This window comes from Leptidea sinapis, chromosome 3 (genome assembly GCF_905404315.1).
Source record: "Leptidea sinapis chromosome 3, ilLepSina1.1, whole genome shotgun sequence".
Taxonomy (NCBI): domain Eukaryota; kingdom Metazoa; phylum Arthropoda; class Insecta; order Lepidoptera; family Pieridae; genus Leptidea; species Leptidea sinapis.
In genome coordinates this window covers 7853824-7879276 of record NC_066267.1, presented here as the reverse complement: position 1 = coordinate 7879276, position 25453 = coordinate 7853824, and the positions used below count along the sequence as shown (strand labels likewise).

Sequence of the window (25453 nt, the reverse complement as noted above, 5' to 3'; positions counted from 1 at the left end):
AATCCTTTTGTATGAGATGACAGTCTGCAGTTGAATCAATGGCATAGTAATTTTTTTATCATCTGCATACATCAAGAAACGCGCGTATATAAAACAGGTAAATATGTCAAATAAGTATGCGTTATACAGCAGTGGTCCTAAAATAGATCCCTGTGGAACTCCAGATAACGCATATATAAAATCACTTTTGGCACCACCTACAGCCTGTCTTCTGTTTATTATGTAGGAGTAAAGCCATCTATGTACCTATATCACCTCTTATACCAAGCGCATATAATTTTTTTTGCAGAATAATGTGATCCATGCGGTCAAAAGCCTTTTCAAAATCCGTATAGATAACATCCACCTGTTTTCCTTTACTGATTTTATCGACAGTGTAATTAACAAGCACAGACTACAGCCTGTCTTCTGTTTATTAAGTAGGAGTAAAGCCATCTATGTATATCACCTCTTATACCAAGCGCATATAATTTTTTTTTGCAGAATAATGTGATCCACGCGGTCAAAAGCCTTTTCAAAATCCGTATAGATAACATCCACCTGTTTTCCTTTATTGATTTTATCGACAGTGTAATTAACAAGCACAGACAAGTTTGTAATAGTAGAGCGCCTCTTCATGAAACCATGTTGTTCTGGTGGTATAAATAATTTATGTATGCTTATTTATTTATTTATGAATAACAGTCCTGAATTCGTAATACACGGTAACATTCGTGAATGGAGGTAGCACGTGTAAACGTTATTAAGCCTAGTGTAGGTACATATTATGACACATTCCCAACATTTGTTGGTAGGGTTTTTGAATGAAAACAAACATATTATTTTAACATCAAACTAAGTCTAAAATTAAAAAAAAAAACAAAATTTTATCAAGAGGAAATTGTTTTTTATACATATAATCTTAGGTAAATTGTTCTAATTACGAACAAACTTATACAAACAAGACATGCACACAATATATTTTGTAGTTAGGATCTTACTATTGATGGATCATTTTTTATTCCGTAAAATTAATACATTGGCAAATGATTAAAGTGGCAAAAAACCAAAATACTTGAAACGCTGATTCAGAAAAAAAACGACGTCATTATTTTTATTTTTATGAAAATCTACTTGTATTTTTGTCTGCAGAAACCTATATCAGCTACTTTCTTTAAAAAAAACCGAATGACTAAGTAGTTATATCCTCTTTATATGAAACGTAATGAATGAGAATGGGGAAGTAGCTTTTTGACGTTGAATTAGCGGTTTGGAATCCTATTAAAGAATAAAAATACTTATTTGCCTGTCTTTCTCTAACACATGTCTAATACAAAGTGCCATATGTTTTCATAGCTTTCCCACTACTAAACACAATATTAATTAAGAAATAATGACAGACCCACAAAGAAATAATTCTGATAAAAAGGACTAAAAAACGATCACGAACGTTACGTTACACACGGTAACATTCGTGAATAAAAATACTCCTGCATAATATTTATTCGTTTCACTTTTGAAGTTTTAGGACAACGCATAGTTTGATGTGTCAAAGGAATAGTCAATCAAATTAATACCTACTCAATATGAGAAGGACATATATTTTTTCCCAAATATACAATTATTGGCGGCTGAACAAAACTCTTTGTCAGCAAAAAGCTTGCGAGAAGCTCAAGTAGAATTTGGAAATGGGAAAAACATAAAAGTATTGTTTACTTAATACTTACATGATTCCACTAAAATGTTGGCCATCTACGAGCGATAAAGTAGTTAATATCGTAGAGAGTCGATAAAAAAACCAAATTACAATAAGTATAATTTTATTACAATATAGTAAATTACAAATCCAATATAAATAAATATAATTGGTGTTTTATTAGAACATATAAAAACGCTAATACATTTTATAACTTATAATACAAATTAAAGTATTCTTTAGTATATTTCTGTCCTATATTAGTTATGTAGATATAGTTTAATATAAACTTCAAGGTTAAAACCACCAAACTGAATGATCATGATAACCGATAACTATCAATCAAAATTGTTTAACTACTTTCAGTAATTATATCACCAAAAAGTCTTAGTTTAAACCTAACCTAGGTTTAAATACAATCAAATTCTTAAAAGAGGCCACGGGAACCATGTCTAACCTTTTTATTATATTAGTAGAACTAGGTATTGAGTGATACAATAAATTATACCATTTTTAGGTTATTTTTCCTGGTTCTACCGAAATGATTAAGTTTTAGACAATGTAAACTGAGTTTTGAAAATATGTAGTTAGGCCACTACGGTCATCATGGTTTATAATCAGTAAAACCTAAAGTCATCACATATGTATCCATAGGTTTCTAGCACACGAAGTTTCCCAATCGCTAGCTACTACTAATATTTGACTTGTTGGGTGTATTCTAAAAAAAGCACCAAGACCTAACGGACACTGTAAATTTTATTGTCTCATAAAATAATTGATACAAATTTTTATCATGAACTCGATATAACTACAAATACACAGACGTTTTAAGACAATACCCCCTTATTCATAATAGTCTGCTAACTTAAAGCATTGCTAATTCTCACTCTGTCTTCTTCTATTGACCTAAGTCAGAATGAGAAAAACACTCCTAACCGACTGTTTAAAGTTAGCGAACCATTATGAATAAGTGGATTAATAATTATGTAGGTTTGTCTCATGTTATTTTCAGTTATAAAAATGTGGGCGGAGTTGATTAATAAGTTCAATATACCTAAGTAATCTATTGAAAAAAACATCTCACGAAAAACATAATCATACAGTCACAATAAAAAAACATTAAACTTACGAATGTTGATTCCCAATAAAGGTAACAATTACGACACACAAAACCGTAGGAATTTAACTTTAATAATTTAGCATATTTTATTTAGCAAACTTATTTTATTACCGAAGACAAATAAAATTTTAATGAAAGCATTGATAGTCATTAAATTGAGTTATAATATACATTGTAAATAAGCACTTATTTTGATTAATCTATAATATGTTATAAGCTGTTGTTACTAATATATATATATATTAATCTTACATAACTTTTACGTCTGGATAGGGTCTCTTGCTGTTCTACGTATGAAAACAGACCAAGTTTATTACTTTAGTGTGCATGACAAGCTACGCTTTTAAAAAAATTGAAAATAAGGGCTCACAGTTCACCGCTATTTTTTTGACGTGCTCACAGCTGTCGCAGTCTATCTAGACCATAGTTTCTCAATCTTATTTTGCTCACCGCCCACTTTGAGAATATGTTTTTTTCTAGAGTATTTTTTTGCCTTTTTAGACTACATTTTTTAATCTACCCACGCCCCATCTGCGCCATCTCAATGCCCCCTAATTTTCTCTGGGTCTCCTACTGCCCCCCCGAAAGTCTCAAACGCCCACAAGGGGGCGTTATCGCCCACGTTCCACGAACCTATGATCTAGACGTATTAAATAGTTTATATATTAATATAGCAACAGCTGTATTTACAGATAGACAGGTCGGGTGTAACTAAATCAGTGATCACTTCATTCAGGTCATAGAAATGACACTTATGTCAAAAGTTATACATACATTTTAGTATTTACCAGGACTTGGAAAAGGTGGAGGTTTAATAATAACAAGTGGCAAGAAACTTATTGCCACTTTTTTAAATCATTTATAGCTGTTATGTTTTACATTTTTCTTAAAATACTATCTCTATAAAGCTATACAACAAAATTAATAAAATGTCATGACTTAAGAGTAAGAAATTAAAAGTAAATTAATAAAAAAAAAAAATAAGCACAAAGGTACTGAGTACAGTATATTAATCCACACACAATACTAAATAAAGAAAGGTATAAAGCGAGCATTATATTAACAATGACATATCTCTAGCTACAATGTCAAATGTCTATTATCATTGGTAAGTATTACTTATTCTGGAAAAAACTGGGTAACTTTGTTTGTAGTAAGTATTTTTTAATTAATTAATGTATGTTTTCTTGTAATACATTTTTTTATGAAAATAAGGGACAAGACGAGCAGGACGTTCAGCTGATGGTATATGATACGCCCTGCCCATTACAATGCAGTGCCGCTCAGGATTCTTGAAACCCCAAAAATTCTGAGCGGCACTACAACTGCACTCGTCACCTTGAGACAAGATGATAAGTCTCATTTGCCCAGTAATTTTACTAACTACGGCCTCCTTCAGACCGAAACACAGTAATGCTTACACATTACTGCTTCACGGCAGAAATAGGCGCCGTTGTGGTACCCATACTCTAGCTGGCATCCTATGCAAAGGAGCCTCCCACTGGTAAATATACATAAGTATTGGTTGAGTTTAATGAATGGTGTTTATTTATAAGTTTAATATGGCTTTAGGGTATTTTTTATAAGTATAAAGACACTAAATGATACGAAATGGGTACCTCAAAATATACTTTATGTCGTTAAGGAGTTCCATTGATCATCATATTCGACTACAATTACTTGACCATAACCACATTACGGTAAGTGACTCAAATATTCCGCTGAGTATCGTTAATTTACTCCTAAGAATTGAAGAGTTCCGAGGACTCTGTCATGGACCCCACAATCAGAACCTAACAAAACTCTCATCAAACTACCCTTGAAATACATCCTTTCCGATAAAAAAAGATTCAACAAAATCGCTTGGCGTGATATCGAGTTATTCGTCCATTTGCGCGCACATGATGAATGCAAATTTAACACTTTTATGGTTTTTTCATGGATGCCACTGCCAGATCTGGACCAAATTGCAATGGGACCACACGGGAAGCACCAGCTTTCAAAAAAAAAGAATTATCGAGGTCGGTTCACACAGTCGAGGTTAGTTCTGAGTTAACAAACATAAAAAACATCAGTCGAATTGAGAACGTCCTCCTTTTTTGAAGTCGGTTAAAAAATCCTATTAAAAATATACTAATCTCCAATACTAGGCTATCTAGTTCTAGAGTCATGGATTTGCCTAATTTCTACATTAGCAATGTACACAGCCCAATGTACACATACAAGAAGAAAACGATGTTTATTCAACACATCAGACTAACTGGGTAATCTGCTTACTAACACTAAGATTAATAATAACAGGAGTATCAGAAATTTATTATCTCAGACACATGTTTCCATTAACAAAAAGCACTAACATAAAATCTACAAAACTCCTTTCTCTGTTGCCGGTCTCGAGCTCATCAATCTTAGACCAGTGCTCTTTTCAAGAAACTTTCTACCATGTATTTATGTATCTATGGACATATTTGAATCGTGACCCACTGTAATATCAATTTCCTACAGATGTTATAAACAAAATTCGAAATTCGCTTGAACATACATTTCCCAAGTAACATTAATAATTTTATTAGATACTGACCAATTGTTTTAAAATCTTTTTCGTGCAAATATAAACTGTTATTATGATTTTAAAAGAATTATCAGCAAAGTCACTTTTGTCGACGGTACAACCAATCTATGGAATGAGCCTTATTATGGAGACAATAACTAAAAACCACTGACGTGTTTCGTGTGCGATACCGACCACTTAACTTTACCATATTACTTTTGGTTCTCCATACAAAAAATAAGACGTCTACCTCTTAACTATGTAGTTACAAAACTGAACACATTTTAGTGCACCAAATACAAAAAGACAGTTAATATGCTTAATAGTTTCTCCATCCTAATTATTAACATAATAAAAATATTCAAGGACAATAGTTTAAAAAAATTATTTGCCATTTTGACACACTCGGTTGTTATGTACTATGACGTCATAGTCCATAAAACCAAAGACACGTTTACTTTTCTTTCGATCTAATCAACAGCATCGTTTTAAAATATTTGAATAAATATTATAATCGGAAATTGATGTAGGCATATTCCTAATTGTAAAAAATAAAGTTGAAAAATGTTGTATCTCCAAATTATATGCACTCCATTGGGCTGGATGATGTAAGTAGACGTCTCGTAATTCTAGATACATTTATGATATTATTCTTACATTTAGTCATAAGATTACTGCACTTTCATAGATAATGTGTCTTATTCACATAACCTTACAATTTTGAAAAAACTCAATATTCGGTTGTTCCGCTAACGCATTGATTGCACTTTTCACAGCGCTTTGATTTGGGCGGTGAACAATACAACAGTGACGGATACAAGCATTATTAGAAATTTCCAGACGAATTGGAAAATACTTTCAAGACGATAACGAAACAGGTATAAACAAATATTACGGAAGAACTAAATTAAAATAGTGTACACTTAGTTAACAGGCAATAAATTGTATAGGTATATTTTCGATACCTACTTCTTAGTTATCTTACATAATACTATTTTCTCTATTTCTAAATGCATAAAAGAATGTTTAATTTTCAAGGTTTCAGTTTGTGTAAGATATAAACAAAATGTTCTGTTGTCATCCTACTCCTTTCCGTTTTCTATATTGCCGTTCTGAAAAAGAAAAACAACAGGAATAAGCATAAAAAATACCAAAGCAATTATTAGACACGAATGAAGTATAAATATCCTATCATCTATTAAATATCGGATACTTGTTTCACTTATTGAAAGTCAAAACTTATTTTTCAAAAAAAATATGAGTCAAACTTTTTCACGCATTATATTGATATTACATTTATCTTTCTATGTAATCTGTGAACGAAATTTCACCACCTTCAATTTACCTTTTATATTTATTATCTTATATATAAAATTCTCGTGTCACAATGTTCGTTCCCGTACTCCTCCGAAACGGCTTGACTGATTCTCATGAAATTTTTTGAGCATATTATTGAGTAGGTCTGAGAATCGGCCAACATCTATTTTTCATCCCCCTAAATGTTAAGGGTGGTCCACACGATTTTTTTTTTAATTTTTTTGACATTTTTTTAAAATTTGTTTGATTATGAGTCAGCATTAAAAAATACACACAACTTCATTTTCACCCATCTACGATCAACAGTTACTTTTGTATCGCGATTTTAATATCGACAATACAACGTTTGCTGGGTCAGCTAGTATATTTATATATATCTTTAATTTTAAACAAGGACCAGATAACCTTACCAGGATTATCAGGATAATAAAAATATATTGACATACATTTCATTTGATTGAAAATATATTTCATTTACAATTAATTTTTATGCTATATTTCGGCTAAAATAGAAAAAAATAAATAAGAACTTATATAAACCATTCTTGCATTTAAAAGTATTTTATCGTCTCATTTCCAATGTGTGGTATTCAATCTTTATTAATAAATAGCTCATGGCAGAATTTTATATAATTGAACCCGATGTAACCCTTTAGTGTAACGTCCATTCCTTGCAATAATAAAAAGCAATACAAACCTCGGCAAACATTTACCAAACTTGGAAATTGGAGCTGATGCACAAAGACTTTTTTATAAGTCTCAAGATTAGTGTCATAAGATTTTGAATATCATAAAATATCCATATCACCATTACATTCTAATTAGTTTGAAAACAGCTGACTATGGTCGGGGACGTCGTGCTAATGCAACTGAATAATGACACAGGTAGGTAATGACCTCACATCGAAACCCCGCCGATATTTTTTTCGTTTTTTCCACGCAAAAAGTATAAGGTTTGTTGTTTTGACTATAATATATAAGAAGGCTTAAATCTATTCTCTTTTTCTAGCAACTGTTTAATAAATAAAACCTTTTCTCGTGTATAGGTTGTGGCATACTGCAAATACGACTGAACTTATTAGTAATTTATCAAATTATCAGTGTTGATAGTGTGCCACCGTATGCATGTGTTCGACGAGTAAGTGATTGTGTGCGTGTGATAGTGTGTCAACGTATGCGTGCGTGCTTGTTGTACCTCCTCGGCGTGTGCCAGGTGGTAGTGCCGTTTGCGCAACGCCGCGAGTCGCGCCCGCTCCGAGTCGAGGGCCACCTCCAGCTCCAGCGCTCGCACTTTACTCTCCATCTCCAGCCGCCGCGTCGCCGTCAACGTCAGCGCCGATGTATCCAGAGCTTCTGTTTTGTAACAATTATAAACATTTTTATCTACACCCATGCTTTAAATTTTCTATTAAAGATTCTGAGACAGTTAGCTTATTGCCAACATTAAAACAACCAATGTTCTAAAACCATTACATCACCCAAAAGAGTGTTGTAATGTTGTACTGAATTTCATAACAACACTCCTATGTTTTTTTTATCCCTTCATGCGCAAAGAGTTTCAACATACAGCCACATTCTTAAGCTCAATGCGTGGTATCTGCATGAATGTCAAAAAAAGAACATTTTCGTTTACGTGGGCTCCAGACTCCCAGAACGTCGCGCGCCGGAAAAAAAAGTAGGTTATTCGAATCCCCGCCATTTTTCTTCGATATTTTTATTGTTTTGTTTACAAAAAATGAGCGATTCATTTTAATCGCTGCAAAAGAACATTATCTTCGAGTGAATTTTAATTATTGCACTATACAAAATGTAAATTACTACTAAAATAAATAATTGTTCCATTAATACTTATTTTATTTGTATATAATCAGTAATGATAAAAAATAATTAAGTTACTACTAGGACTGGTGTTTTAATGTTAGCAGAAAGCTAACTGTTCCAGAATCTTTTAGAGGATTCACATTCTAGTCTAGGTGTAGATAAAGTCTTGTATGCAACTGTTGATAATTAGGTATTAAAACACTCATGTGATACTATATCACACTCGGCTTCGCCTCGTGAGATAAACCCACATTCATGTTTTAATACCCCTTATTACACAACAGTTGCATAAATAACTAATGTACCCTTGAAATGTGCGTGTGAAATTTATTCAATGTTATAGTTCATCCTCCATTAAAACCTTAACACTCATTGTCGGCCTTTGTTTTACTATCTGATTGTCGCCTGCCATTCTGAGAACAAGTTACACTGCTCACACGGGTCTCTGCAACCGTGTAGAGTAAGTACCTACATAAAATATATTTATTAGCAAGACGTACTGTATATGTACCAGTATAATTTGGAAAGGTTGTCGACATAATTTACATTAAGATAAAACTTATAGAGGACAGACTTATCTCAAGATTCGAAACAGGAGAGAGGTTTGGTTTTAAGAACAACAATAAAAATTCATCAGTTTATTACGACTCCTCTTATAACAACCGACCACTTTTAGCGACCTAATTTCCCATTATTTAGGCCAAATAAGCCTCTAAAGGCCTCTTAAGGCGTCACCGAATTAGTAATAATTAAATAATATATTATTAAATACTGCTAAAGTCCCTAGATTTAAATAAATCAGCCGGTCCTGATTCTTTGCCACCATTATTTCTAATCAATTGCGCTAAAACTCTTATCTTATCCTGTAACCATACTATATAGGAGATCACTAAGGGTAGGCATCGTACCTAAGATATGGAAATCAGCATACGTTACACCTTTCCATTAGAAAGGTCCTAAGCAGCTTATAAACAATTATCGGCCGAACTCCAAACTCTGCATACTGGCAAAAATTCTAGAACGAGTAGTATATGACCAGCTATATCCGATTTTAAGGCTTCGTTTTAGTCCCACTCAACATGGCTTCGTCAAAGGAAGATCACCATATCAAATCTGGCTCTCTTCACAGATTGTGTATCTGATAAAATGGACAATCCGAACCAAGTTGACGCAGTGTACACTGACTACAGCAATTGATATATGATCGAATTGACCATAACATACTACTACTCAAATTAGCTAAAGCAGGCAGTAGAGGTGATCTTTTTCGCTGGTTTTCTTCCTATGTAAAAAATAGATCTCAGGCTACAGCCTGAGATCACACTGCCGTTGTGCACTTTTTGTGCACTTTTAGTGCACAACGGCTTTACCTCTTCATGGCGCAGTATTCCCTCGGGTGTGCCACAGGGTTCCTTACTAGGACCTCTTTATTTATTTTCATTCAGGACATTGATACTTGTCTTCATAATTCCAACATTTTGCTCTTTGCTGATGATATGAAAATCTTTAGAGTAGTAAATAACTACTCGATCAATCGACTCGATTTGATCTCAACGTTTCTAAATGTTTTGCCATATCCTTCACGCATAAGCACAAGGTATATAGATCCACATACAAGTTAAACAATCAAGAACTGGATCGTGTATCTACTATACGAGATTTAGGTATAACAGTCGACAGGAAGCTATTGTATGATAAACATGTGGACCAAATTGTGAGTAAGGCATCTAAATAAGGTTGGATTCCTAATCCGATCATGTAAAGATTTCACATAACTTAAAACAATTAAAGTTCTTTATTGTGCCCTTTTTAGTAGGAACCTTGAATATGCATCTCAAATTTGGAACCACTAATATAAAGTGTATATTCAACGTATAGAAAGAATCCAGAGAAAAATTACTCGTTTCCTTAATTTAAAAATTTAAATTCAATTCTGATAAGAAATTTGAAGGATTATGTGCCCAGTCGCATATACTGCCACTAACCATTCAAAGAAATACAAGTGATATTTCCTACCTCATCAATATTATAAATAATACGGTTGATTGTGCGCAGCTTCTTGATAAGTTACTCTTTAAAATCCCCATTAATACACATTCTCGTACCTTTTCTATTCTACACACACCACATTCACATACCAAATTTCGTAAAAATTCGTTTGTGCTCAGATCTGCCTTATCTTTGAATAATTTTTTTATGATTAATAAAAATTTGGACATTTTTTGCATCACTGCCCTACCATTCGTTAAACACTGGCAAACGAATTCTTTGACACTTATAACCTTACACCTTAACCTTGTTAAGAAACTCGTTTGCCACTATTTGTATTAGCTTTTTTTTATTACCGCTCATTGTATAGCTTTTGTATTTGTTTATTTTTTGTAATTTCCCCTGTATTCCTTACTACTTTTCTTCCTTCCAGTTGAATGTTTTTTTTTTCTTTTTCATACGTAAATTCTATCTGTGGAAACTTGTAATTAGCTTATATTCTTCTTCTGTATTTATTGACTAATTTATTTAAATTAAGCTGTAAGTTTTCTTTTTCAAATAAAATAAAATATTGTATGTCCGCTAAGAATTACATTCTTCTCTGGTGCAGGAATGCACCCTCTCCCTCTTCCAGAGAAGCGCGGGCGTGGCCGACCGTAGCTTACCGCGAGTAATAATGAAATAAAAATGGTAAATCCTCCCCTCTAGTTTCCTCAAACTGACCTCTTTAAGTCAAAATTTTCATCCAGAACCAGCGCATTACGACGACGTTGTCCCAATAGTAGACCTGACTTCAATGAAAGGCATTTTTTTTTGCCACAGCTCTCGCGCGGGACGCCGCCATCTTGTAATAGTTGTATGTACCTCTCTCAGTCAGCAGCGAGCCGGCGGCGCGGACGGCGGCCACGAGCGCGCCGGTGGCGGCGGCGACGGCCCGCGACGCCGTCGTGAGCGCGGCCAGGGCGGGCGCGGCGGGCGCAGCTCTCGCGCGGGAGGCCGCCACCAGCTGGGCCGTGGCGCCCGCCACCTCGTGCGCGGCCGCGATCACACCCTCCACCTTCCCGCCCGCCGAGCCAACCGCCTCGTCTGCGCTCGACCTACACAGTCACCACATCAAATGTAAACAATATAAAAAAAGTGTGTGCATGTAATCTTTAACGCGCGATTGAAGTAAAACGGAAAAGTAATTAAGAATTTACAATGAAATGACGTTATATTGAATATTAACTAATATAGCAGTATAGGCTCGATTCCTTTGCCTGTCCTTATAATGGACGAAGAAACCAAAAACAAATTAACGAATGTTGCAAATTTCAGAAAAATTCTGATAACTTATATATTATTTATTACCAAAGTAGTAATAAATAAGCAAATTATACAGTACGAGATTTTCAAAAAATATTACTGAATATATTGAAATGTTTTTTTAAGACCATAAGCGTTACTTCCGTCAGAAAAAAATTTCAAGTCGCGCCTAAAAGAAGTTTTACTTCAATAATAATATAATTAATAACTCATATAATAAATACCAATTCAAAAAAATACTAGTAATAGTAGTGATATATGTTCATATAGACCAATTTCTATTCTCTCATTGTTTGGAATTTATTTGAATCTGTTGTTTGTTCCGTTCTAAAAGCTCACGTAAAACCAATTTTGATTGACCAGCAGCACGGGTTTAGATCTAAAATGTCTACCGTTACCAATCTTGTTTGTCATATAACAGATGTATCTGAGGCAATAGACATGGGGCTACAAGTTGACACAGTATATACAGATATAAGTAAAGCTTTTGATAGAGTCAACCACGGTTTAATTATATCAAAACTCGTAAAATGTGGCCTATATGGCAAACTTTTGTCTTGGTTTTCCTGCTACTTGTCTGCCAGATCCCAAACAGTGGTAGTGTGTGGGCACCAGTCGGATGCTTTTCAAGTAACATCAGGAGTTCCTCAAGGCTCACACCTAGGTCCTATACTTTTTTTTAATTTTTATAAACGATTTAGATAAGATAATCAAAAATTCCAAGTTTTATTTTTTCACCGATGACTTAAAAATTTCGAGAGTTATTAAGGACGCAAATGATTCCCACCTTTTGCAAGAGGACTTAACAAGAATTTCTCATTGGTCATCTGCAAATAAGTTACCATTAAACATCGATAAATGTAAGCATATAAAATTTACGAGGAAAAAGTCACCATTAGATACTAAATATAGTATAAACGGAGTTGACTTCGAAGAAGTCTGACTTATTAGAGATCTGGGCGTGATATTAGATAGATAACTAAATTTTAAAGCTCATCTTGAAGTAATAGTAAATAAATCGTTTTGAATGCTTGGCTTCATTTGGAGAAATGCTAAGAAATTCAAAAATACTCTTGCTTTAAAAACACTATATGTGTCTCTGGTACGTAGCCATTTAGAATATTGTTCAACTCTATGGAGTATCCTCACTACAAGTGTGATATGCAAAGACTTGAGAAGATTCAAAAAAGGTTCATGTTTTTTATGTGTGTCCATCAAAACAATCTACATCAATTACAATCATACAATAAGCGCTGTTTCTTTTTTGAATTGACAACTCTCTCGCGTAGACGTTGGAATTCAGATCAGGTTTTTCTTTTTAAAATAGTTAATAATTTGATTGAATGCCCTCAATTACTGGAAAAAATTAACTTCAAAGTTCCTCGTGCTAATGCTAGAGTGAATAACTTTCAGCCTTTTCAATAGATACTTACCGAACAAATGTAGGGTTCCACAGTCCTTTACCTCGGATATGCCGTCAACATAACACATGGTTCAACGACATAGATGTTGATCTACATAATATATGTTTAATTAAGTTTAAAAGAGCGTGTTTGGAATACGAGATGGAACACTAATATTTAAATACTTGTTGTATCTGTAAATTAATAGAATATATTTATAGATATTCCTTTTTCTTGTAATAACCTTAAGCAATAGCGAAGGAGATATTACATAATATGTACATCATTATATATAGATAATATCCATAACATGTTCTTCTCTACCTCTGTTTACAACTAGATAACTAATTTGCTGTGTTTACCCATAATTGGATGTTCACTATAGTTTTTAAATTGTGTATATGTATTCTAAATAAGCTTATGTGTACTATCTGTCGGTAGACCTTATAAAAAATAAATAAATAAATAAATTAGCCAAGCCTTTGCTGGAATACTTATACAGATTTGGGGGTGTGCATATAAAACTAATTTAAAAGAACTTCAAATATCGCACAAGAAAACTTTAAAAGATTTGTTCCAACTCGATTATCACTTCCCGACTAGAGAACTATATAAGAAAACTGATCAACTATCTATAATATGTCAGTTATACAAAGTATGCTAGTAAGGAAAATACTCCTAGAATCCGTAAAAAACACGAATCACTTTAAAGACAAAATCACATAAACTTGATACCCGAAATAAACATAAACTACAATTAACTAAAGCTAGAACAAATTGTGGTACTAAAACTATACAGTTTGAGGGAGCGCTACTATATAATGACTTGCCGAAAGATATATTTGAGGAAAAATCTTGTACAAAATTTAAAGCTAAATTAAAATAAAATAGTAAAATACATACGTAATATATGAATGGACGTGCGGATATTGATGACGAGGTAAACAATGCACTCTCAAAGATAGTTAGTTGGTTTGAGACGAATAATCTGCACTTAAACAGTAAAAAAACAAAGTGTTTACGGTTCATTACACCAAACACAGCGGAGGTACAAACCCACGTACTTATAAATGACCAGATATTAGAACTTGTGGACATTACGGTCTTCTTGGGTATCAGGTTAGATAAAAAGCTTCAGTGGAGTCCACATATTTCCCAACTAGCAGATAGACTGAGCTCTGCGCCATATGCCGTTAGAAAGATTAGTCATTAGAGAGTACACGAATGTTGCGCCCGCTAGATTAGTGTACTTCAGTTATTTTCAAAGCATCATGACGTGCGGTATTTTATTGTGGGATCATGCTGCTGACATTGATATAGTGTTTACTCTGCAAAAGAGTGCTGTTCGTGCTATATATCAGCTAGGTTATAGACAGTCTCTCAAAGGAAAATTTAAAGAAATAACTATTATGACTGCTGATTGTAGGTACATTTATGAAAATTTAATGTACGTTCACAAAAATCGTCACCTTTTTGCCCTTAATAGTGATTTTCATTATTTTATAACACTAGAAATAAGGGATTGCTTGTAACTAGCATTATCTATCAATAAATTGTTGTATCTATCAATAAATGTATTATTAAAAAATCGCTCTGTCGTAAATCCTATAACTCCACAGCTGAATATCTAAGTGATTGGACAGTCTGGGACTAGATTATGATTATTTTATAGCGATAGAAATGACTGTACAATATTGTATATTTTTATTGAAAAGAGCACAAAAAAGAATGCTGGGAGAGTTTCTTGCGCCGCTTCTTCTCTCAGAGCGCTTTTTGTTTCCAAAGCGGTAGTCTAAAGGAATCAATTTTGAGAAAATAAATGCCTTTTATGCCTTAAAATGATTTTGAATTTTTTACCTACGTACTAAGTACCCTTTTTAATGTCCCAATTACTCACTCGATCTATACCCAGAATTCGGTGATCTGCCGTACCCTTATAGTAAAAATTTCTTACCAACAGATGTATGTGGCCATACTAAACACTATCAAAAAGCAAATAATTTAGAATATATTGTAATCGAGTCGTTGATAATGACTTAAGACATACGCACATATACACACAACCACAACACAAAATCATAAGAAAATGAACAAAAGTGTATCTTATGAAGCCTACTAGAATTAGTTACAGGCAATGCCTTATTTCCTAGTGTTATAATAATGAAAATCACACTTTACATGATTATTAAATGAAATTTATTTCGCACTTTACATGTACAAATAACATTTTATACTGACCCGCACACTAGGCGTTGCCTGTCTCGTGGGGGAAATAGTAGAATTAACCAGAAAATTAAAATATACAAGCGGCTAGTTACATTTACTTTACATTACTATAAGTTGATTACTAAAATTTAAAAAATCAAATAAAGAAATAAGCTGAAAGTAATAACTATACAAGTATTAATTGTGTGTATGTGTAGGTGAAAGTGTGTGGATTGGATTGGATGCATCAACCAATCACGGTCACGAATATCAGAGTATAATTCCTGCACGTTGGATCTGGGACGGAACAGACGTTATATAAGATGCAAATGGAACTTTTGATTGGTGAGTGTTTTTCTACACCTACCGTCATTAAGATCTCGGCGGCCTGTCCTCGCAGTGTTCATATTAGTTAGTTATTTAATTGGATACATACGCTACTACATTTTATCAATAGAAAAATAAAATTACTCGATTTGATCCAATATCTAAAGAATTAATCACTTCAATATTTTTCTATAAATTGTAAAGATATCGTGAAATATTTCAATGTCATCTAAATTAAAAGATGTAGATACAATATTAAAAAACCCTACTGTTTCGGATTTGTTCTAGAATCACTATTTTGAAGATATTATGAACAAGACAAACGCCGTTTAATGAGGCGCCACCATCAAACTGCACACCCTTCCTCCTTATAATAATTTTAGTATCAGTAATAATCCATTAATTTGCTTACACCAAGAGCTTAGCAGCAAAGACGACCGATTTTGCGGCCGATATGAGCCCTTCGGACCACTGTGGGTTCTTCCTGTACATCTTCTGCCTGGTCTTCACGTCACCCAGCTCGTTCTGCAGCCGCCTGGCATCCTGCACCAGCACCTTCACGGCTGCCATGAGAGTAGTGCACGCGTCCAGGATCTTGCTGTTCACCTCCAGCTTAACACCGGAGTCACCCGCTTTGCTAGCTGCTAACATATTCTGTGGGACGGTGTGTTATGGTTTTAATTTCAGTCAAAATGGAGAAGTATACTAACATAAAAACACTTTATTCATCTACACATAAGATAACAATTTGCAATGTTCGTTCTGTTACCTAGCGTTACTCAAATAAATTCAATATTTGTATCAGTTTACTGAAATTTGAATAGATTCATAATAATTCAGCATAATTGTAATGCACATTGTGCGCAGTCATATGGGAAATGCAACTGAGGTTTAGAATCCAGTGTACTCTACTTATGTTAACCGTTTAGAAAACATTCAGAGAAGGTTTTCGCGGCATCTATTACTCCTCTAAATATTATATTAATATTTGCAAAAGGTACCATCTGTTTCCTCTTGAAAAAACACGCGAAATCGCCGATTTAATATTTCTCATGAAAAAAGCCTCTGATTTTATTGACTGCCTCGAACTTTTTTGTTTAATTAGACTCAAACCCCGTCGAACCCCGTCTAGGCCGCTTAGGTTCAATCCGCTTTTATAACTTCCTCTTACTAGTACCAACTATAATGAAATTACATTCCTTGGCGAGCAAGTAATAATTTTAATAAATTATCTAGGGCTAATATAATCGATCTTTTTCAGACTTACAACTTTATGTCAGCTAGGAGCTTGTTAAGCCGGAGTTTCTTTAATAAGTATTAAGATAGTAGTTAAAAGTAGTGCTGTAATGACACTGAATCTTTACATGTGTATTAACTGTTTTAATTATGTAATTATTTTAAATTGTGCATTGTATTTTAGTAGTCTACTTTAGTGTTGATTAGTATAGTTGAATTTAATTATTAGGTCACTACTGGTGGAGACCTATAATTGGCTCACAGTTATGTAAATTAACATATAAGGTAGCTAATAGCTGGTGGTCTTCCTAATAAATAAATAATTCCGAGGTTTGATAGTACGAGAGGAAGCTGTATCTCTTCGTGACGGTAAACTGGTTGATGATTCTGGCATAGTGCTCCACAACATATTTGTCATCATCCATAGGTCGCTGAATCATATCCGGCTCGAAGGACCACGATGTACGATGTTCTGGTTGCCGTACAGATTAATTTATGTTTGGTTCATAAATTAAACGAGACTTAAGTACAGTTGGTTTATTGAACTAAGTCTAAATGGTTATGATCACACGCGAACCGATTGAAGCTCGAACGTGAACTGGGGGAAAATGAGGAAACACGGCACGCGCCAGCGCAATCGCTCACAGGGCGCAACGTGATGTGCGATACAACGCGATGTTCCACTCGTACAGTCATCTAAGCCTACCTCAATCTGCGTGGCCGCGTGCTCGATGGCGCGGTCCATGTCCGCCAGCTCGTCGTCCACGGTGCGGGCTCCGCCCCCCGCGCGCTCGGCCACGCCCGCACTGGCCCACACGGCTCGCACGGTGCTCAGCGCCGCTGCGTACAGCCCGCGGTCTACTGCGCCGCCCTGGAGTGACTCCAGGCATTGCCGCGTCGTGGACAGCATGTTGCGGCACTCGTTGTTTATTTCTACATTATAATTGGCACTCTAAATTATTGCCACACACATTCGTTTTTGAAATTCTTTCATACTTGGATTTCCGAATGCATGCATGTGTATACATGATAAAAATTATACTAAATAATTGGATGGAAGGTAGTATGTTCGGTTTGTTAAGTTGGAATATAATAATAACATGTAAACATTCAATCAGTACGAATATATCCTACAAGTGTGCATTTCACATTCGTGTTGCTAATTCGGAAAACCGAATCTGAAAAAAAAGGGGTGCAGTTGCGCTACAGTTGGAAATAATGCATAACGTTTCTTAAACAACACACTGTTGGCTCTTTAAATTACCTAAAACTTAACTTCTCACATTTTAAACCGACTTCAAAAAGGAGGAGGTTATCAAATCGATCGGTATTTTTTTTATATATATATGTACACCGATTTACGTAATTCTTCTTTTGTTCGATGCAAAATAGATGCCATTCGGTCCCATAAAAATTTTACATAGTTTGGCCCAGTAGATTTCACTTTAGGAGCATTTATATGAAATGTTTTGTGTACCTAGATGACATAATTGTTTTATGTGTACGACTTTCTTTTGGAGTTTTCATTCAGGTTGATTATATATTATTATTAACTGACACTAAAACGTAAAAAATAAACTACGTTTAAACAAACCGACTTCAAAAGCTGAAAAGTATCAAATAACCAAACATTTTGTTTAATACACCTCTTATGCAAACCTTTACCTTTAATATTAATAAAATGCTGTTATTTGTATGTGCTACATATTGATAGCTTTGAAGTCGGTGCCAAGCCAAATGTAATAAACCTAAACCTTTACCTAAGGTAAAACCTACACTCACCACGCGTGACTTTGAGCGGGATAGCTTCGTCTGGAACCAAGCGTACAGACACGCGTGGCCAGACCACCTAAATAATTAACGTAAGTAGGTAATCTCTTTACAATATTGGGCTTGGCACTGACTTAAAACCTATCAATAGGTAGCACATATAAATAATACTATTTTATTAATATTAAAGGTAAAGGTTTGCATAAGAGGTGTATTAAATTAAATTTTTGGTTATTTGATACTTTTCAGTTTTTTAAGTCGATTTTTTTAAACGTAAATAGTTTATTTTTTTGTAGTCACAAGTCAAAGTCCCTTTACTATGTAAATTGTTAAAATGGGCAACATTTAAATGGGAGTTCATGAAATTGATGCAATAATTATGATTGTGTGAATTTATATTTGATCGTACGGATCACCTGGTGTTAAGTGATCACCGCCGCCCACATTCTCTTGTAACACCAGAGTTCTTAAAGTTCAACTAAAGTTCTTACATAATTAAACCTGTAAAATATCGTATGCATGCTTTTAGAAATTTGTTTATATTTAAGTATGATAAGTGAAATTTATATTGGATTTTCATTTGTTTAAAATAATATTTCGTCGGTAATTTAACAATACTCACTATCGACAAGCTGTGCATCAGTGGACAGGTTGGTGACTTCGGCCGCATATGCTGAAAGCTGTGCTGTATTGTGCGCTGCGAATATTGCTGATTTTGCAAGAATATCCTCTGCGCCTTCCACCTTAAAATATGTAGACATATAATATTATGGAAGCTGGAATGTATTAGGTGAATTAGGAATTATTTAAAGTCTTAACGTTTACATAATATACCAAAACAATGATAAAATTGTCTATATCTCTTGGGCATTTTTTTTTAAACTAAAAGGCATAAACGGTTGATTTTTGAAGGCAAAATAAATTTCTTTAGAATTTTTTTGATGTCATTTCTAATATGCTAAATACTATACCGCTTCGGAAACAAATGGCGCTCTGAGACAGAAGAAGCGGCGCAAGAAACTCTCTCAGCATTATTTTTTTGCGCTTTTTTTAATTAATTATTATTAAAGCCAAAAATTTACAACTGAAAATCTATGTTTTACATTTACCACCGTTTCGAAAGAATTGGCTTTAAATGAAGAAAGTGGAAAGAAATTTAATGCCAATCTTTAACCTCTACTTCATATTTGCGTTTTTAATAGACGATTTAGAATTTCGATTCTTACGTTTCGTTTGAATTGAATATCATGTAAAGGGGATAACTTGATTATACCTGAGACTTTCTAGATAATTCTTCAAACGCCTTTGCAGCTAGTTCAGCCGCTAGCTTGTTAGCATCTTGCGTGTTAGAATTTTCTAGATTCAATATGGCAGAATTCGTCACTTCTAACGCCGCCTCACCAGCACAACTCAGTATTTTCGAGCTTTCTGTAATATTTATTCATTAAACATTATTTATTTTTCCAAGTCTAAAAATAAAAACAAATATTAATTTACCATATCTACTAAAATGAAGAAATAATTGTTATAAGGAATCACAATCTTATACGGAAGCGTTAAGCATTTACCATATATAAAATATATTTCATTTAATCAATAAATATAATTATAAAATATACTAGCTGACCCGGTCATTTGTATTGCCATATAAATTAAAAACACAATTAAAAAAAATTGGGTATGCAAAATAGATGTTGGTCGATTCTCAGTGCTGTGCCGATTGTGCACACAACATTTCATACACATCGGGACAGCCGTTTCGGAGGAGTTTGGTAACAAATACTGCAACACGAGAATTTTATATATTAGATACAATTCATATGTTTATTAATTCACTTACGCTTTTTAATTTCGTTTTGCGCCTCCTCCAGTTGTATCTTGAGTGTTGCCAAATCCGCTTCTAGCACTGTATTTTGTTGCAATAAATCCTGCAATTCACACTCGGCATTCAATCTCCCCTCCTCAGTATGCTCAAGCCTAGCTTCCAACAACTATATATCGAAATGTACTTAACGCAAGGCCGTCGAAATCCAAAGCCAGAAAGGGAATCCATGCAGATTGAAGAGCACAGCGGTAGATGCAGATATTGAAAATAAAAACATGCCATTAGAAATTTCATTACACTCAGAGAAACAAAAAGACAAGCAAAAAAAATCTTATTATTGTCAATAAAAATTGGGCATGGAATGAGTTGGAAGACAAGAAGCTTGATGAACCACATTTAACTTATTTTTGCAAATGTCCTGCATGTTATGAATGATAATCGAGGGCTGAAAATACAACGATAACAAGATGATGTAACGTTCGGGTGAAATCATAAAACGTGATATTCGAAAAATGGTTTGTAACGATCACAGAGCCAGCACCGTAACCTAACCTGCACTTCATTTATTTTCTCATCAACGGCGCGTTCTAATTTCTCTTTTTCATCCAAACTTTTCTTCTTCAAAAGTAACAAATTAGATTTGAACATTTCAATTTCTTTTTTTAACTCCTCGATCACATTAGCTTTTTCAATGCTTTCTCTTTGTGAATCAATTTCTAAATCATTTAGTTTTATTGATAAATATTTCACTTCTTTATCTTTTTCAGTTTTATACTTATCATGTTCTATTTTTAATTCATACATTTCGTATTTTAAATCATTCTCCATTTTATTTTTTTCGGTGATAATTGTTTCGATTTTATTGCCGAGTTCAATTCGTTCAGATGTTAATCGTTCAATTTCATTTTGGAGAACCTAATAAAAATCGTTATTTTTAATGATATCTACTGATTAGTCACTAGGCAGTAATTATAATAATCAAAAATATAATATTTTATTAATTTGTAACACAAACCTGTTTATCAGTTTTGAGTGTGTCTAACATGAAGTTCAAATTTAACTTTTCATTTAGTTCTGATTTGTATTCTACAGCCATCGCTTCAATTTTCGTCTGAAGCCGTGATAACTCCTCAATCTTTTCACGTTTTGCGTCTTCCAATTTAGATTGGAAGTCAATTACTTTTGATCGTTCTTCAGACAACAAATTATCAAGGCGTAGTTTATCAGAAAGTACTTTTTCAAGCTCAGATTTTTTTGATTCTAATTCTAATTGTAAACTGGAAGTGGATAATTCAGTCTCTTTCTGGATTTCCTCTATGTCTATCCGTAACTTGTTTATTTCTTGTTCTTTACACAATATAGCATTTTCGTAAGTTGTTGTCGAGTTTACTAGTTTGTCTTTAAAAGCAGTAATTTGGTCCACGTATTCTTTAATCTCTAAATCTTTTTTATTTAAACTATTCTGGTATTCAGATCTTTTATCTTTTAGTAATTCACTAGTATGTCTGCATTCGTTTTGTAAAGAAACTTCAGCGTCATTTAATTTCTTAGTCAAAAGTTCAATTTCTGAGTCTAAATTATTAGTATGATGAGTGTGAGCCTGATGAAAAATTATTATGTACAGCGCACGCAAAATATTATTTACATTGGAATATTAGAAACATGCAGGAGAAGCAGCTATGTAATTTTTAGTTACAAATAGATTACCGTTTACATTAAAATATTTTACATAATATACTAACCTCTTTCTCCTGCTGATATTTAATAGTTAACTCTGATAATTGTTTAAGTGCTGTATCCTTTTCTTCGCAAACTTTTTTATACTCTTCGCCACTTTTGTCTCTTACACTATTCAATTCATCTTTTACTTTAGCTATTTCTTCATCTCTTTCGGCTTTTTCTTTTTTTATTCTTTCAAAGTTTTCAGACAGTTCTTTTAATTCATTCGTTATAAAAGAAATTTTCTCTTCTTGTTCTGCAGTAGTTGTTTTTTGTTCTATTTGCAATGCTTCCATTGAGGCTTTCAATGTTTCCAATTCAACTTCTTTTTGCCGAGACTGTTCGAGGTCACTTCTGAGATTAAGTAATTCCGTCTTATACGCTTCAACCTCTTCACTTGACGATGCTTTTTGCTGAAGGAGTTCAACATCTCTGCAATGAGGTATATCAATTTTTTTATTAATTTAAATTTAATAAGTACACTTTTTACATAATTATATAAATCTTGCCAAACTTTAACAGTAATTGTGCTTAAACATATTAACTACTATTTACTTTAATTAATAACTAAAATGATTAAGCTATACTATTCTAAATTACTAAGTATCATTGTTGGACAACATGAGTTATTCAATGCTAACCAACAGAGTATTTTTCATTTTACTGCTATACTTCTATTATATATAATTCTATTTATTTTATTCGATCGATTAAATTCGATAAAATTTAGTATATCTCAGTTATTGAAGCCTTCATATCGTTCCAGGTATACATACTTCATTTGGTCATTCAGCTGTTGTTGTAACATCGTTTTGGCACTTTCATGTTGAGCTGCGGCCGCTCGGAGACTTGTCGTCAATTTATCAACTTCAGCTTTCTGTATCATTTAAAAGAAATAAAATATTATGTAATTTAGTTGAATTTCTTCTGTGTGTGAGATATTCATCACAATTATTTTTACTTTCGCCAGCGGAAAGTTGTTGTTAAACAAATATCAAATTAAATATATTATTAGGTGCATATGTGCATAACTATGTATTACTGGGGTGCCAGATGAAATTTTTATACTGTTATGTTTCAATATAGAGTTGTGTTTATTGATTTCTTAAATAGATCAATAATCACAAATCGGTCAGAAGTATGATGAGAGCTCTGCCAAGTTTGACGTCTTTCGATAAAAAAATTGCTAACAATTTCTCCACTGATTTGCACCCTGCAGTAAGTAGCACATTGGTTTGTTTCTTTTGACAATCTTTATATATATATATTTCTTGTGTGCGTGTGTATGACACTGAACTCCTCCTAAACGGCTGGACCGATTTTGATGAAACTTTCTGTGTGTCTTCAGGTGGATTCGAGGATGGTTTAGATTCACAATTGAAGTACCTCCTAAACGGCTGGACCAATTTTGATGATTTTTTTGTGTGTTCCAGTGAATTTAAGATTGGTGTGTCTTCAGGTGAATTCGAGAATGGTTTAGATTCACAATTGAACTACCTCCTAAACGGCTGGGCTGATTTTGATGATTTTTTTGTGTGTTGCAGTGAATTTGAGATTGGTTTAGATTCTCAATTCCGTCGATATAATATAATTATCCTGCTCATGTGTATTTAAGTGGACTCCTCCCAACGGATGGACCGATTTTTCAAATTTAAGACGTGTGTCCGAAATTCCCGACAGGACAACGTCTGTTGGGTCCACTAGTAATATATAAACTACGCGGTACAGAACCACACATCTCGAGTGGGTGCATTTCCCTTTTTATTGTGTGACATTTTCTGAAAACTCTACTGCTACTCGCGTTGGCCGCGTAAAAGAAAAAACCCACATAGTGGCGAAATACTTGCCTGTCTTATAAGATTAATATGTTCTTCTCGCAGTTGTGTGTATGCACCTTTTAACTTTTGGAATTTATCGTCTGTCACTTTAGCCTTTTCTTCGGTTTCCTTAAGCCTCTCTATAACGAATATTGTTTGTTAATTTTTGCAATATAAAGTACATACATAAATAAGAGTTTTTTTTTTTAAATAACTAAGATAATTTATACTTCTAAAGCCTCTTGCTGTTAGATAAAACATGGCACGAGGCCAGGTTTATTACTTTAGTGTGCATGACAAGCTAAGTCTTACCCTCGCGATTTGTTAGTAACTTTGTTTTAGTGTGCGTGCGTTGCTGAAAATAGAGGTTAGGTAAATTTTACAATTACACAGCATAATGCGACTCAGTGCCGCACAATTCCGATTTGTCCTGATTGAGAAGTGAATTAGTTTTTTTCTTACAAAGTTCATATTAAAAGTTTAGAGCAGGTGCAGTCGAAATTCTTATATAATCTCTCATATCAAGTAATCTTTGTCGTCGATTAGACTGCTACGAATCTAGGCTTGTGCATTTTGGCATGACGTCTCTTGTACAGCGTAGGAAAGTGTCAGACCTTGTCTTTTTAAACAAACTGATAATAATGGCCCCATAGACAGTCCTCTTTTATTGAGTAAAATTGCCTTGGCTGTCCCACTGCACTGCAGCCGTATTATTAATAGGAAAGCGTTCAGTCTACCCTCAACACACACAAATTATGGTCAACATTCTAGTTTATATCGCATTTGTTCTCTGTATAATGAAGTCTGTCAGAAGGTAGACATATTCAATCCGTCAGTCCCTAGGTTCAGAAGACTTCTACTAGAAAAAGCGGATTATTAGCTTGGGGACTGTGGGGTTGAATTGTGTTCATCTAGATTAAGTTAATGTTTTTAGTTTTATATAAAATCTAGAACACATTTAAAAGCATGCTGTGTTCACTTCCAGAAGGAGGCACTCACCCCAACATGTTAACATATTTTTCTGTTTTATACAACATTAAGAGTGTATCCCGTTTAGTGAACCTAATAAAAAAAAAGTTTTTAAATGCACCAGCAGAGTGCGCTTAGTTGAGTGTTGAAAAAAAAATTCATAGAGTATAGTAACCTCATTAATGTAAAAATAAAGTGGTTTACAATAATTAGTGGTTGAAAACTAATTACGGTTATTGTAAGTAATTTGGATTTTGATTATTTTACTAACATTTTTTTTATGTTTTGATTAATTATTTTAACACAGTCAGAATTAACTTTTATTATTTGAAAAAAATCTATTTTAAACGACGAAACGAAAGATTAAACAATATTACTATCACTCGAAAGCATTACTTTTGAGA

At 33.7% G+C, this 25453-nt stretch overlaps 1 protein-coding gene across 1 annotated transcript in view; it reads right to left on the bottom strand.

Moving 5' to 3' along the window:
- Positions 1 to 1782: 1782 nt before the first annotated feature.
- LOC126979370 (huntingtin-interacting protein 1) overlaps positions 1783 to 25453 on the bottom strand; it is a 62248-nt gene continuing 38577 nt past the window's right edge. Inside the window, exons 12-24 of the mRNA XM_050828615.1 lie at positions 24111 to 24220; positions 23040 to 23140; positions 22287 to 22695; positions 21560 to 22144; positions 21097 to 21459; positions 20560 to 20710; positions 19993 to 20147; positions 19342 to 19462; positions 17656 to 17882; positions 16126 to 16367; positions 11338 to 11570; positions 7859 to 8016; positions 1783 to 6458 (exon numbers count right to left, since the gene is read on the bottom strand). Coding sequence (XP_050684572.1) covers positions 6429 to 6458; positions 7859 to 8016; positions 11338 to 11570; positions 16126 to 16367; positions 17656 to 17882; positions 19342 to 19462; positions 19993 to 20147; positions 20560 to 20710; positions 21097 to 21459; positions 21560 to 22144; positions 22287 to 22695; positions 23040 to 23140; positions 24111 to 24220 — 2885 coding nt within the window. The 3' untranslated portion in view covers positions 1783 to 6428. The remainder of the gene's footprint in view (positions 6459 to 7858; positions 8017 to 11337; positions 11571 to 16125; positions 16368 to 17655; positions 17883 to 19341; positions 19463 to 19992; positions 20148 to 20559; positions 20711 to 21096; positions 21460 to 21559; positions 22145 to 22286; positions 22696 to 23039; positions 23141 to 24110; positions 24221 to 25453) is intronic.